The following is a 14347-nucleotide window of genomic DNA, read 5'->3' on the forward strand; positions in this document are numbered from 1 at the left end:
CCTAAAAATACTGTAGTAACCTTTACAAAATTAAAACTATGATTAGTTTCATTAGCCTATTAGAGTGTATAAGCTATTTGTTATGTGTAATAATAAAATTAATATAAGTGTTTTACTATTGATTTGATAACAATTTACAGCTAACATGCATATTTTCAGCAATAAAATATGTTTTTTCCTTTTTATCGAATGATAACATCAAATACCCATGAATTTTATTTTATATTATTATAGTACTTTTCATCCTCTTTCAAATGAGACATTTCTCAGCCTCATTGGATAAGCCAGAAAAAAGTTATGAACATTTACGGAAATCGCTGTACAGATGAAAAAAATTACACAGCGCCAACTTAAAGAGTGAAAACAGGGTTGAATATGAGTCAAATGTTATTTTTAACCTGATTTTTGGAACCCTGATGAAATTTCAAGTAATAATTGTAAAATTCATTAGTTAGTATTAAATAATAACTTCACAATTAGATTTTTACTGAAAAGTGCCTTTTTCATCTTGCACCTCAAATAACAGATCAGTTAAAATGCACTATTTTCTAAAAAAAACTTATAAAATAAAAACTATAGCGAATTTGGCCAAAATAAAAAATTAGCATTGTTATATTTGTTCACAGGTGCTGTAAAAAAATTTCAAGAAAATCTGAGGGGGTGGGGTGTAGACCCCTGGATGATTTGAAATGGATTGACCCAGCAGTCCAAATAATAATATTAATCGTTGCTGTCACAAATAGTTATATTTTGGTGTCATCAACATCTTATGGACTGTACCTATATTGAATGTCCAACTTCAGAATATTGATTATGTGCAATTTTAATATTGGACGCCTCCTCAGTTGAAAATAATTTAGATGCCAGACTTTATAACTATAACGAAAACCAACATTGAATGTAAGCAACTGTAGTAACATTGTGTATTATCTCTAAAGAAAATTGGTTCCACACAATATTTCCAATAATGTGACTGTTAGTATCATTTGCAGTTCAACACGACTTTACTAAACTCTAAAACTAATTATACCATTCCTAGCATCCAAAATATTCTTAAGATTACTATAGTAAATAGTAATCTTGTGAGGGCGAGATTAAACTTAAATAAGTTGACTTCAAACTTGCAACACAAAATTGAAATATCTATAAGCCAACAACATAATAAAATATTGCACTCATGCTAAAACTTCAGTCTTTGAGCAATAATCAAGAGAACTCTAATCATGAATAGGATCTCTGGTCAAAAATTAATTAGTGCAAAGCAAGAGCAAAAAATGAGTGAAAGTAAACTAACATTAATGATAATCAATTAGATCAGAAATTAATAAAGTGATAAAGACGTATGTCCAGATTCTAAGCACAAGTGACTATTTTGGATGCTACGAAACATGAAAATCTAACTCTTTTATGACTACAAAACATATTTGAACACCTTATATTTCACTTAATACAATATATTTAAAGTCTTCATCAGATATTAGCAAAATCATCTCATTACATTAAAAAAAACTGCCTGACTTTGTAGAGCATCCTGGAATTAGTGTTCTACTGCAGTTGATGATTCTGTGTTCCGGATCTGCCATTGCATCGTTCTTCGTAAGTCTGCAGAACTCAGTTCACTGTGTCTAACCAGAACGATGAAGGCGAATCCTCGTGTGACACTACAGCGCTTCTTGAATAGCTTATCATTCACACCACATTTCAGTTTAACACGCCTTCGTCAATATTTCTTCTTTAAACACAAGTTTGTAGAAACTAAATTAGTTCTAACAATTAACTGTCCATGAGGAGGAAAGCCACTCAAAATCTATAACTGTTGACTTTAAATAACTAGTTCTTCTTTAGCCGTTGGTTCAGTTCAGGAAAACGTTGAACTTGACGATATCTGCTATAATTCAGCAAGACGACTCCGAAGGATTTCTTCCACATGATTAAAATCGTAGAATTTAGAAAAAACATAAAATAGTTACTATCACTGATAGGGAAATGAACTGTCAGGGTCAGTTACAAATTATTCAATGATTGATCCGACGAAATATTCGCTACCAGCACGACGGAAAATTAGACTTGTCCTATCTGTCTGGTCGCTAAAACAGTTCTTCTCAATGTTTTAAAGAACAAACTTTCTTAAGCTTCGTCCTCTGCAGTTGTTATACAAGTAGAAAGTAAGAAAGTATTTAATAAAAAAAAAATTTCAAAGCTGTTGCCACAAATCAACCATGTTTGAATTCAAATATAAAACTTTATATGCCCATAGAAAAGTAATTTGTTCAAGATATCATTGGGTATTGAAAAGAAAAGACAAAACAATAAATTAAATGTATAAAAAAAATTTTAAATAAGGAATTTCCTTATAACATCACAAAGTGCAGACCTTATGTGTCGGTGCTTCCACGGCCCAGCTTGGTGATAAGGGGTAGTACAGTATTAAAGAGTATATATGTAGGTCAGCTATTTCGTATAACAATTGTACATATCAAAAAGGAACACGTATTAACTGCACAACATACCCTAAAGAACCTTAGAATAAAATACGTAATCACTAAGCTAAAAGAAGTAGTGGCTGGTCTCATTTCTATATGCCATTAAATAAAACTTACCCTTGCTTCAGAAAAAAAAAATTGTTGTAGATCCAATGTTATTTTTTGTATAAAATGCAAGTAAAGACATTTTCTAAAATGTGTTACAACCTTTTAGATGTAATTCCTTTTGAAAATTTAGATAGGAAAACTATGTATAGTTTTTGACATAAAGTGATGTTTTAAGAGAACTATGCACACCTGAAAATAAAACACTTTTATATAAACTGCTTTAAGTCTAAAATAAATTATGTTATGTTAGGTACTATCCTCCAAAATTTAAACCCCGTTATTAAAAAATATTTGTTTGCTATTATAATAATTTACAAATAGTTTTAATTTTGTGTCTTGACACAAGTCTCTAAACCTGTTGCAACTGGCGTTGACAAGCTGTGCGCATGTGTTTGCAGTGATTCCCTACGAGACTACGTACTCAGTCCTCGGCACAGACTACGACTCTTACGCCGTGGTGTGGTCCTGCTTCAACGCCGGGATTGCCAACATGCGTAAGAAACATTCTCAGATCTCAATTTTGTTTCCACACAACACACAAACAAACATTATAAATGCTGTCAATAAGTGGTTGAAACCACAGAATCACATTTATCTTACAGTTAAATTTAAAAATTTCAAATTCTGTTTAAGTAGGTAGGGTAAGTTTAGTGATTTTGGGATCAAAGTAAATAAATCTTTCACTATAGTGGAACTTTTATTTTACTCATATTATTCTCGTGAGATTTAAAAAGTTGAAATTTTCATTATTACAAAGTTTCGATTCTTCAGATTATCATAAACTTAAATTTTTAAACAAGTAACGGTATACAATGAAGATAATATTTTGATATAGCAATAATTGTAATGTTAAAAGCTTTCATTCAAAAGGCAATTTATATTCATAGCATAAAAATAATATATTACCTACTGAAAATTTACGTAAAAACAATTTACTGTTCATAAATATTATTTAAAATAAAGTATGAATGTTACACGTTGTCCATGGAAATGTAGCACTGGTAGAGTTCAGTCACTGTGTGACGCAAGCATCAGTACCCATCAGAAATTTATAATGTCCTAGATTTATGTGCTGCATTCATAATTATGAGCATATTTGGTTCACCAAGCATGGTGTACTGACTACTGAGCATGTCTGGTAGTTCAGAAGCATGTTCGGAGGGTGGCACGTGATTAGTGTTCCCACCATGTGATCTGGCGGTGGTTCTCTCGCAAACAAGCTGGCTCCTGACGGGGGGAAGGGGGAGGTAGCCACCCCTGCTCGCAAGGGGTGCGGCTCTTGGAAACGCATCATCCCAACTGCTCTCCAAGGCACCTAGGCCAGTAACAACCATCACATTGCAATTGCAAACATATGATCACGCTTGCTAGTATGACACTTCAAGTCCATGTTAGAATTATTCAACACATCAAATTCATATTCTTTATCTTAGAGTGAGGAATTGAAGGCAAAATGGCAGCACTGAATTCCAAATGTTTTATCTGAAACTATAATCAGACGTTGCAGATTGTAGGTCTTTACTAAACATGTCAGAAATAGCCTATTTACACTACTGTGCACATGATTATTAGAATTTTATCTAAATGCCCCAGTTGAATATAGGCAACAATGTTTTTATGCAGAATCCTGAATTACTGCCTCACTAAATATCTAAATAACATGCTTTATTTATATTTTCCCCAGTGCAGTCGATTCATTTACCAATAAATGTTTCTTTATATAGTTCTACATCTGACAGCTTACACAGACTTACAGCAATGCCATCTCCAAGATTGTAACGGACTCCAAACCATTTGGGTACAAACTCGTTGCTAAGAAATATTTGCCTGAAAATGTAAATGTAGGATGCCATCGGTTTAAAGTCATAATCAATTTCCACACCTCAAAAGTCACAAGAAAAGGTGTCTCTTAAGTAAATGAAACTCAATATTTCAGTTTCCAGTACAGTCCAGACGTTAGAGGTGCCCCGTCTAAAGCCAACAATGCTCCCCCCCCCCCATTTTTAATACAGCTAGTTGCTTAGGACATTGTATTTAATAGTGTCCAGCCAGGTGGTCCGAGGGTCCTACCCCAGGACCTTTTTGAAAATTAGTTTATCAAACTATGTTTCAATGCATATATAGTACTAAAATATTAAGCAAAATATTGCACTTTAAGGGAAATCAAAGTTAACTGATAAAAATTTCTACAATTTGTGTTTATTTTTTTCTTATTTCCTCCTACCCCATATATATTTTTTAAATTCCCACGAGTCAGGCACATTTAAATGTTACGTGTGTGTCTCAGGCTTGTAGTGTAACTGACGAGAGGTGCCTGGGCTGTGTGTGGTCGCAGAGAACGTGTGGATCATGACGAGGGAGCGGGTTCCCGCGGCCAACGTGCTGCAGAGCGCATACGGAGTGCTGGACCGACTCAAGATCGCACACAACTACTTCGTCAAGACCATTCAGGACGACTGCGACATCGTGCCGCAGTACACCTCCACGGCTGCCCCCTCCACAGCTGCCCCCTCCACCTACTCCTCCGCAGCTCAGACGCAGGCCAGCACCACCGCCTGACACGCTCCGAGTCTGTCTGCTGTCTGCCGAGTGATGTCAGACACATCTACCCCAAACAATACTATTTATTTACTTTTTTATATTAACATGTTCAAACTGATATGTTTGTAATATGTGCAGCTGTATTAGAAAATACTTAAAGGTATTATTTCAAAATCTTTTAGTACAAAATGCTGTTTAATTTTTTTTTATCTGAAATATATGTGTGCCATGATAGAGAAAATAATGCCTTAAATAACAAATTACAATCTTTAATAAAATATTATGTGCATACATATTTAAGTGAACTTCTTTGTACATTTTTCTTTCATACCAAACAAAACAAGCCACTATTGGATTACTATCAACATCCAATAGACCTACATCCTGAACAATTCTTAAAATGTGCTTAGATTTTTATTTTAATAAACCTATAAATTGAAGTGTATTAGTGCATCACTGTGCAAAAGAGATAAAATTTTTAGACACTACTCAATGATTAAAACAGGAATCGGCCTGATTTCAATCCCTCAGGCATGACACTAACCACATGTATAAGAGCCAAATTACTTAAATGTTAAATTACAATCCAATTATTAACATGATAAATTCAACATGTTGAAAATAAATTTAAAACTTGATACATAAAACTTAAGTTTAAATTAAAATTCGGTTGAATCAAACTTTCACTACAAAAATTATGATACTGGAAGGAAAAAAAACTATTTCAGAAAACAAAAGATCTTAACAACTAACATTATTACACAGTCAAGACGTAAATTTATCAAGGGATGCATTGTTTTAAAAACACCTTAATCAAACCTTAAGAAAATATACCCTGATCTGTTACAAGGAGTTTTACCATATTTCACAAGCATGATTAGCAATGTCTTCATCCCATAACTCTTAACCAGGATAATAGGAGGATACTAGTACTTATTTACATAGATGTAAATAATATTGTAATATAATATTTAATATGTGCTCTTGATATCAGTTCAGTTTTTTGTAGATATATTTACTCTGCAGCAATTGAAAACTTTCAAGCTATATAAATTCCAGAATTACTTTTACAAATAAACAAACTTGATAATATTCTGACAATTTTTTTCAAAATGAATAAATTTCCAGAGTTTTTGGGAGTAGAACTTCATCACAGCTGGTAGGATAAGTTGAGGCAATGTGAGTTTGTTGCAGCGGCAGCTTTAACCTTTTCTATTAATAATTATATTAACTCATCAATATTATTTGCTCCTTCAATCATATAAATATAGAAATTAAATGATAAGACAAAAAGTTTTCTTAGTTAACTGATTATATTGAATTCAGGTACTTATAAACTAATTAATTTTTGGGGAAAAAAATAGGATATTCTTTAATGCATTTTTTTTAAAACCAAAGAGACTTAAAATTGTTGTTGTTTTAAAAGATTTTCAGCACTTTCTTCAATATCATTTCTGGCAAGATTCAGTTCTCCAGTGGTTCACATGATGCATCAGTACTTGATGGCTTTCTTGACTGCCTCGAAACACCTCCACTTGTCTGGCAGGTAGAACGGCTCGAAGATGTGCGGGAAGGGGGTGTCAAAGCCCGTCACCCTCTGCACGGGCGACTCCAGATGCAGGAAGCACTCTTCCTGCAACACGCGTTCCAGCACTCTCTGGCAAGCAACTGCCGCCAACCCCGCTCTCCATGTGGTCCAACAAATTAACACAAAATAATATAAGGGCAAAAACCTGGGAAAAATTTGTCAAAAGCTGAATTTCGGCGCAGTGATAGAGCTGACTATTCTTAACGACTTACCAGAAGTTTATCGCCATAGACATTGTGCGTAACACCTTAATATCGTTCTTACCATAGACTCAAGGAAAAACTACTAAAATTATCTAGGAACACTATTCTACACAACCATGTTAAAAATTTTTCAAAGATTAATACTTATGATGAAAAATAAACCTTTATCTAAGTGCATTTTAAATCTGGCCCTTCATGTTTATGTATTTTGTATTAGGATTTCTGTACATTTGAAGTACATTTTATTTCATAGTTTATTGATAACTGATTACTAGCTAATGCCCAGCATGCACTGCAATGCCTCATTCAATTTTTTTTTGGTAATTTGTTTGAAGTAGGTATGCATACACAAAACATCTCTCTATCTCTCTATACCTAAATTATATGAAATACACATATTTGTTGAAAAGATTCGTGCACTACCTATTGTAAAATGGTTCTACTAATTCAGAAACCTGCGCAGGCATGCACATAACAACTCACCAAAGTTTCATCACATATGGAACAAACAAACATTTTTATATATGTATATAGATTATATGATGCAACAAAAATTTGTTTATGTACCTTTAGTGTTATTGGATAAAATCAATGAGCTGAACACAATATACCATTAGTTTTTTTTTTCTTCAAATTTCAATACTTTCTAAATTAAAAATTTATAATGGTGTTTTAATAATTTACTAATAGTTTTGAAATTACCACTTTTTTTTCTGACAATCGTATTAGTTCAAAGCGATCAGCAATAGAGAGCAGTGGCGTTTCTCATTTTTAAAATCATTATACAAGACATCTGTAACAATGTTACTGTACAACTGGCATACTGTATTTCAAAGCAACATGTGTTCAAATAGTCCGCAGTCCATCTCAATACAAGCACGCACCCGACGCACAACTGCTGCCTGCACCGCGCGCAAGTGATCGTTGGTTACTGGCACAACAGCAGCATGCACTCTTCCACACGCACTACAGGTTCACGGAACACTAGTTCCTTAAGGAATCCCCACATGAAGTCGACGGGATTAAGATCCGGTGACCGTGGTGGCCAGGATACAGGTCCACCCCTTCCAATCCACTGCCCTGGGCAGATGCGACCCAATTCCTGGCGAGCCGCTGCACTGTAATGCGCCGGTGCCCCATCATGTTGGTACCACATAACGCATCGCAACGCAAGTGGAACATCCTCTAAGAGCTCCGGCAGTACCGCACTCCGCATACCCAACTCCAGTGAGTCTGTCTGGCAAGAGATACAGTCCTATCAACCGGCTTCCCAGGATACCGCACCAGACGTTTATGTTCCATCGGGCCTAACGACCTCTGACACGAGTGACATGCGGATTGCCATGATGCCAATTGCGGATATTGTGCCTATTGAAGACACCTTCTTGGTTAAAATGAGCTTCATCTGTCCACAGGATGTGACCCACGATGTTCGGGTCTTGTTGCAGTGCTGTACGCATCCAGTGGCAATACTGTAGACGGCGTGGTCGATCGCCCTCCATCAAGTGCTGTACAGAACTGTAGTGATATGGATACAGCCCGTCGTCACACAAGATAGAATGTACGGATGAATGACTCGGACCGACGCGCCGTCCAGCTGTGCGCGAGCTTAAGGTGGGATCACGTACAAACATCTGCAGAACCCTCTCTTCAACCCGCGCCATGCGTCAATCTCGTCGCCTTCCATGATTTCCGTTCCCTACAGGTCGTATTTGTCCCGTTTCACGTAATCGTTGCACCACCCTACGTATGACATTCCCTGTGGGGTGACGTCGTCCGTGGTACCTCTCCCTGTACATACGCGCTGCTGCGTGCGCATTACCACGACACTCGCCAAGTGTGCGTAACATGTCGCAGTATTCTTGTACGCTGTACTCCATGTGTTTGCTTGCAATTAAGCGCCAGTCGACTACTCATTAACGTAGGCACCGATCAACTGCGTTCGCCAGCTCGCCTTGGCTTCCCCATTCCCTTCACCAGCTCCCCTCCCCTCCCTGTTTCCCCTTCTTTCAACTATGTGCCATTGTGTGCAACATGTCTAGTAGCGTATTGCCACCATGTTACCATGTGCGGGCTGCGCGTGTTGCCTACCTGTCCGCATTGTCATAATGCTCCGACATTGAGTGCCTGTATCTCAGAAACGGTTTGTCTGAGCGTGTTAAAGTACGAGGACCTTTTATGTTCCTTATGTCATTCCTGTTATTGATTCACTACGATAGCTTAGAACAGGCATACAGGTACAGTAATATGTGCATAGTAACAGAGGCGACGCCATGTTTCCTACGTATGCGATGGAATTGTGGTCACCTTTTATTCCCTGCATACGTGTTGTCATGCATCTTAATTGAATCCGGAAGGTCAGCGTTTCATTAGTTGTGGTTGTTGATTTATCTTCGCTTTACCGTTTCCTCAACACTACATTCACAGTGGTTTTGCACCATACTATTGGCAACAGAGGGGTGGTTCCTATACCCATTCTTCTTGGTGTCGGTCTGGCTACCTGCATCCGCGAGATTTTCTGCCATTTCATTTACACCCTGTGTGTGTGTGTGTGTGTGTGTGTATATATATATATATAAAGAGAGAGAGAGTCTACCTCTTGTTTGTGAAATACTGTTGCTTTTTTAGTGGTTATAAAAATGATTGGTTGTTGTCTTTAAATTAAACATGTCAATATCCAGACATTGTAAATTGCCTGCACACACATTTTGTTATGATTGCTGTGGACATTATATTGGATCTAAACAAGTGAAACATAAAATTATGCTTGGGACAAAATTCATTGATGCTTACAAAAGCTTATTTCAGTGTACCCATTGGAGATTGAAATGTTGCACAGGCTCCTCATGTGTCTTGCAGTAGCTGTAGGTCTACCTTATAGGTTTGGTTACATGGAACAAGAAAATCTATGCCGTTTGCAGTTTCTCGAATATGGAGAGAGCCGACCAACCATCATGACAACTGTTACTTTTGCATGGTTGACATTACACACTACAAAAGTACCAAGAATAGAAAACATATTCCATAACCTAGCACACAATCATTTATTGCTCCAGTACTGCACTCTGAAGAGCTGCCTGTTCCATTGCCACCAGATCATTCTAATACTGAAGATGAAGTACAAAAATCTAGTGATGACAGTGATTCTTCCAATAGTGATGAGAGCAATGGTAAGTAACCACAGCTCTTTACTCAAAAACTCTCTTTCAACACATAGAGATTGCTTATGAACCAGACCAGTGGCACCTTTCTATAGATAGCTCAAGTACAAGTCTTAAAGCTGTCATACTACACAATGGGAATAAGTTTCCTTCCATCCTAGTAACTGATTCTACTCACCTGGAAAAAAAAATTAAAATGTCCAGCTGGTCTTGGAAAAACTCAACTATGGATGCCATAAGTGGGATATTAGTGGTGATTTCAAGATGTTGGGGTTTCTTCTGGGGCTTCAAGGTGGCTATACAATGTATTCTTGTTTCCTCTGCTTATGGGATAGCAGGGCAGATGATCAGCATTGCACCAGGAGAGACTGGCCAACCAGAAAAAAATTGCTTCTCCAGATACACATAATGTAAAACATGAACATCTTGTGTCTACTGAGAAAATTCTGTTACCCACAGTCCATATCAAAATTGGACTAATCAAACAATTTATCAAAGGTTTGAACGGCAACTCTGAGGCTCTAACTCTCATCAAACAAATGTTTCTGAAATTGTCTGAAGGGGGGAAAAAAACAGCGGAATTTTTCTGGACCTCAGATTTGTACGATGTTATAATAATCTAAAGAACTTGTAATGTAAAGCTTTTGAAGCTTTTCGAAAGGTAGTTCAATGTTTTCTGGGTAACAAAAGAAGTGAAAATTAAAAGGAACTGATTGACTTTTTGATACAGAGTTACCATGTGCTTGGGTGCAGAATGTCTGTCAAAATGCACTATTTGTTTTCCCATATTGATTTCTTTAGATAAATTTAGGAGAGGTGAGTGAGGAACACGGAGAACGGTTCCACCAGGACATTCAGCTTATGGAAAGAAGATATCAGGGACGTTGGGATTGTGCAATGATGGGAGTCTGTATGGGGAATAGTATGTGCAGAGGGAACATAAAAGGAAAAGCCATTCTGATTTACATTTTTGTGTGAGGGCATTGTTGTATTGAAAATGAGATATTATTCAGTATTATGTGAACTACTATAAAACCATTATAGAATGTGCCTATGTTAGTTCTCCCTTATGTTCTTAGTTACATTAAATAAAGGCGTTATTTTGGTTGTTTTTAAGAATACTGAAAGATGGATTATTACAACCGAAATATCGACATTGGGGAAAAACCATTCACATATTCATGATCAGCATCATCAAATTAAGCAATAAACACTAAAAAAAAAAAAAAAAAAAAAATTTGGTCTAAAGTAGGGGGAGAGAGGGAGTAAACAAACGGGCACCATCTTTGTTCTGACAGTGTGGGACCATGTGGTCGGGAAACGTGGTGAGGGTGGTGGTTGTTGTCTACTGATGACATCACTAGTGGCCATCTTGGTTCACTTTTCCGAAGCTAGGGAGTGCTGGTGTGGTGTTATCGCAGTGAGCGCGCCCCGAACACGGGGACACTGATCGGCAGTCAGCGACGCTAGCCACTAGACCAGAGCATCTGTTGAGGGAGCAAGAGTTAAATAAGGAATATATGCTTTCAGTGGGGCGGCGATACACTAAGAATCACGGCAAACTTACATTACTACTTATGTTTAAATTTCAAAACTCTGCCATCTTTATGTATTCAAAAAAAATTATGTCTGCTATTGGCCATCATCTTTTTTTATAGTTCTAGATGCCAAACCAAATTAAATAATTATACAGTTGGCTATTAGGGACAACTATCTTATTTTATAGTACTTGGTGCCAAATTTTAAAAATGATTCAGTTGGATGCTAGGGACCGCCATCTTTTTTATAGTACTTCACGCCAACTTTGAGAAAAACATTATACCGTCTGCTGCTGTAGGCCACTATTTTTTTTTATTGTACTGGCGGCTAATTAAAAAAATTATAGTCTTCTGCTGTAGGCCGCCATCTTTTTGTTAAAGTACTTGGTGTCAAATTCAATCATCATAGGTGCGGCACATTTAAAATTATAGTCCGCTATCTTTTTTTTTTTAGTCATTGGTGGCTAATTAAAAAAAGCTCTATCATTTGCTGTAGGCCACCATCTTTTTTTTAATGTGTTGCCAATGACTATAAGAAAAAGAAATATGGCTGCCAGGAACCATCTTTTTCATAGTACTAGTTTATGTGTTGTAATACTAAAGATATCATCTTGGACTAACATATTTGCTGATTACCACTATAACAAAGCTATAGGCATATTATTTTTATATTAGAAGTATGTTTATTATTTTGTTACAGTGCAGGCAGGGGTAAATTTTAATACCTTTTAAACTACTAGTTGGTTTCACATTCCCTTCCAACTTGAATGCTGTGATAGGAAAATATGTTTATAACAGAGCTTTAGGTATAACATTATCATGCTAGTTTTAATTATTGTCTTCTACTTATATACATAGTGATAGCTTACAGCCATTTTTTTTGTTTTTACAGTGTCATAGTATTCCTTTATACTTAGTAATATTTCTGTATAGTATTAAAATATGTATTAAGTGTTTGCTTTCAAGTCTTAATTATTTGTTAAATTGTGGTAGCATATAGGCATATATTGTTCAGGAGAAATATAAATAATTCATCTTGCGGTAAGTAATAATAATAATTAAAAATCATGTGTTGTTAAGCATTATGTAATTTTTTACTAAATAATATGTATTTATGTGTTCAGAAAACAATAAAAAATATATAGCTTAATATTAAAGCTATCTTGTGTTATGTAGGCATATATAGCGTCAACTATATAACCAGAACCATACTAGAATATTTCTGCAGCTATAGTCATGAAGTTTTATCTGCATCCCGAAACGTCTTACTGAATCCGCCACTGGTACAGTGAAGATGTCTCTCTCAGGCCGCATCCTTGAGGTGACATCTCCCAATGACCGCCACCCGCGCCAGACATTCCTTGTTCGCCGCCGTGGCACACAACTAACTAAGGGTCGGTTCATATTGAAAGCACCCAGCTGACAAGAACATGCGTCGGAAGTCTCTTGTGTATTTTATTAATCAAATAAGTGTCTGGATAATTTGTTACTTGCAGTTCTTCCAAATAAAACCCACCTTTGAGTTTGTTTCCATCTAAATCAATCAAACAGTAGGTTCGAACATAAATATCACGTATCTTCGCAACCTTGAAAAGCTCATGAGTCCAGTTCACAGTATATCCTTTAGCAAAAAAAATTCTTATTTCTCGAGATCCGTACATGGTCGCCTACGTGAACCTTAGGTCTCCTTGGGATCAATTTTTTTCACATCACTGTAAACTTTTACTTAGACAGAACTCATGCAAATACTCATATAAAATCTGCCGTTGTATATTTTAATAACTTTAGTAAAAGCATCAACCATATGTAATTTCCCTGAGCGGATATTTATGTAAACAAAGTGATTTTAAAATTCTAATAAAGCGTTCAATTTTGACTTCAGCTCACTGTTGGTAGAAAAATGATTAATTTCGTGTTATTTCATTAAAGCCTGACTGCAATGGTTTATTGTAAAATTCTGTACCTCTGTCGGACTGCATGTGCTTGAACGTACCAGAAGTTTTGAAAATATTATTCATAGCTTGAGTTAGAAGCTCCGAAGTCTTCTTCTTGACAGGAATGGCGTAAGATCACTTTGAGTAAATATCAATGACCGTTAAAATATACCTAAAACCTACATTCACATGATAAGACAAAATATCAACTATATCTATTTGTAAAAGATTGCCAAGGCCACAAGTGATTACCCTTCTCCGAGGGAACACTTTGCGTACACTCTTGTGTAGTTCCAGTGCGATCCCGCATTGGCTAGTAATTTTTTGAAAAGCTGTACTTATTTTTTTATATAGCTAGCTTCAGTCAATTCTTCAATAATATACAAGACCTCATTTGTGAGGCTCGTATTCCCAGCTTGTTGGGATGCCATTAATAATCTTAGATAATCAATCGCTTATGCATTAACCAAATCCCAAAATAATATATATACTCTTCTGTGATTTAAACTAAGTTTTTGAACTAAACCGCTGCCATGATGTGTACCAATGTTAGAACACAGGTTTTTAATAAGACTAAATTTTTCATGTTCAATGTTTTTACAGAAATTGGATGAGGCTTCATTCCTTTTAAAACACGCACTTGTATACTCCAGCAAGCGTTTGTACTGGCGCAATGCAGCCTCTGAATACACCTTAGGTTATCTCAAAATGATATATAGTATAAGCCGGGAACCGGCTGAATAATTTCGTTATCGATGCGCAGTAAATTATTAGGTCGAAAAAATGTCATT

At 36.1% G+C, this 14347-nt stretch overlaps 2 protein-coding genes across 8 annotated transcripts in view; one reads left to right on the forward strand and one right to left on the reverse strand.

Moving 5' to 3' along the window:
* The window catches only part of LOC134531145 (apolipoprotein D-like), a 27192-nt gene extending 21765 nt beyond the window's left edge, over window positions 1–5427 (forward strand). For all 5 annotated transcript variants that reach the window (XM_063366763.1, XM_063366760.1, XM_063366759.1 and 2 more), the window contains exons 5-6: window positions 2990–3085; window positions 4927–5427. In XM_063366763.1, coding sequence (XP_063222833.1) covers window positions 2990–3085; window positions 4927–5150 — 320 coding nt within the window. In that variant the 3' untranslated portion in view covers window positions 5151–5427. The remainder of the gene's footprint in view (window positions 1–2989; window positions 3086–4926) is intronic.
* The window catches only part of LOC134531144 (2-oxoisovalerate dehydrogenase subunit beta, mitochondrial), a 78725-nt gene continuing 69763 nt past the window's right edge, over window positions 5386–14347 (reverse strand). For all 3 annotated transcript variants that reach the window (XM_063366756.1, XM_063366758.1, XM_063366757.1), the window contains one exon: window positions 5386–6765. In XM_063366756.1, coding sequence (XP_063222826.1) covers window positions 6625–6765 — 141 coding nt within the window. In that variant the 3' untranslated portion in view covers window positions 5386–6624. The remainder of the gene's footprint in view (window positions 6766–14347) is intronic.

This window comes from Bacillus rossius, chromosome 3 (assembly GCF_032445375.1).
Source record: "Bacillus rossius redtenbacheri isolate Brsri chromosome 3, Brsri_v3, whole genome shotgun sequence".
NCBI lineage: Eukaryota > Metazoa > Arthropoda > Insecta > Phasmatodea > Bacillidae > Bacillus > Bacillus rossius.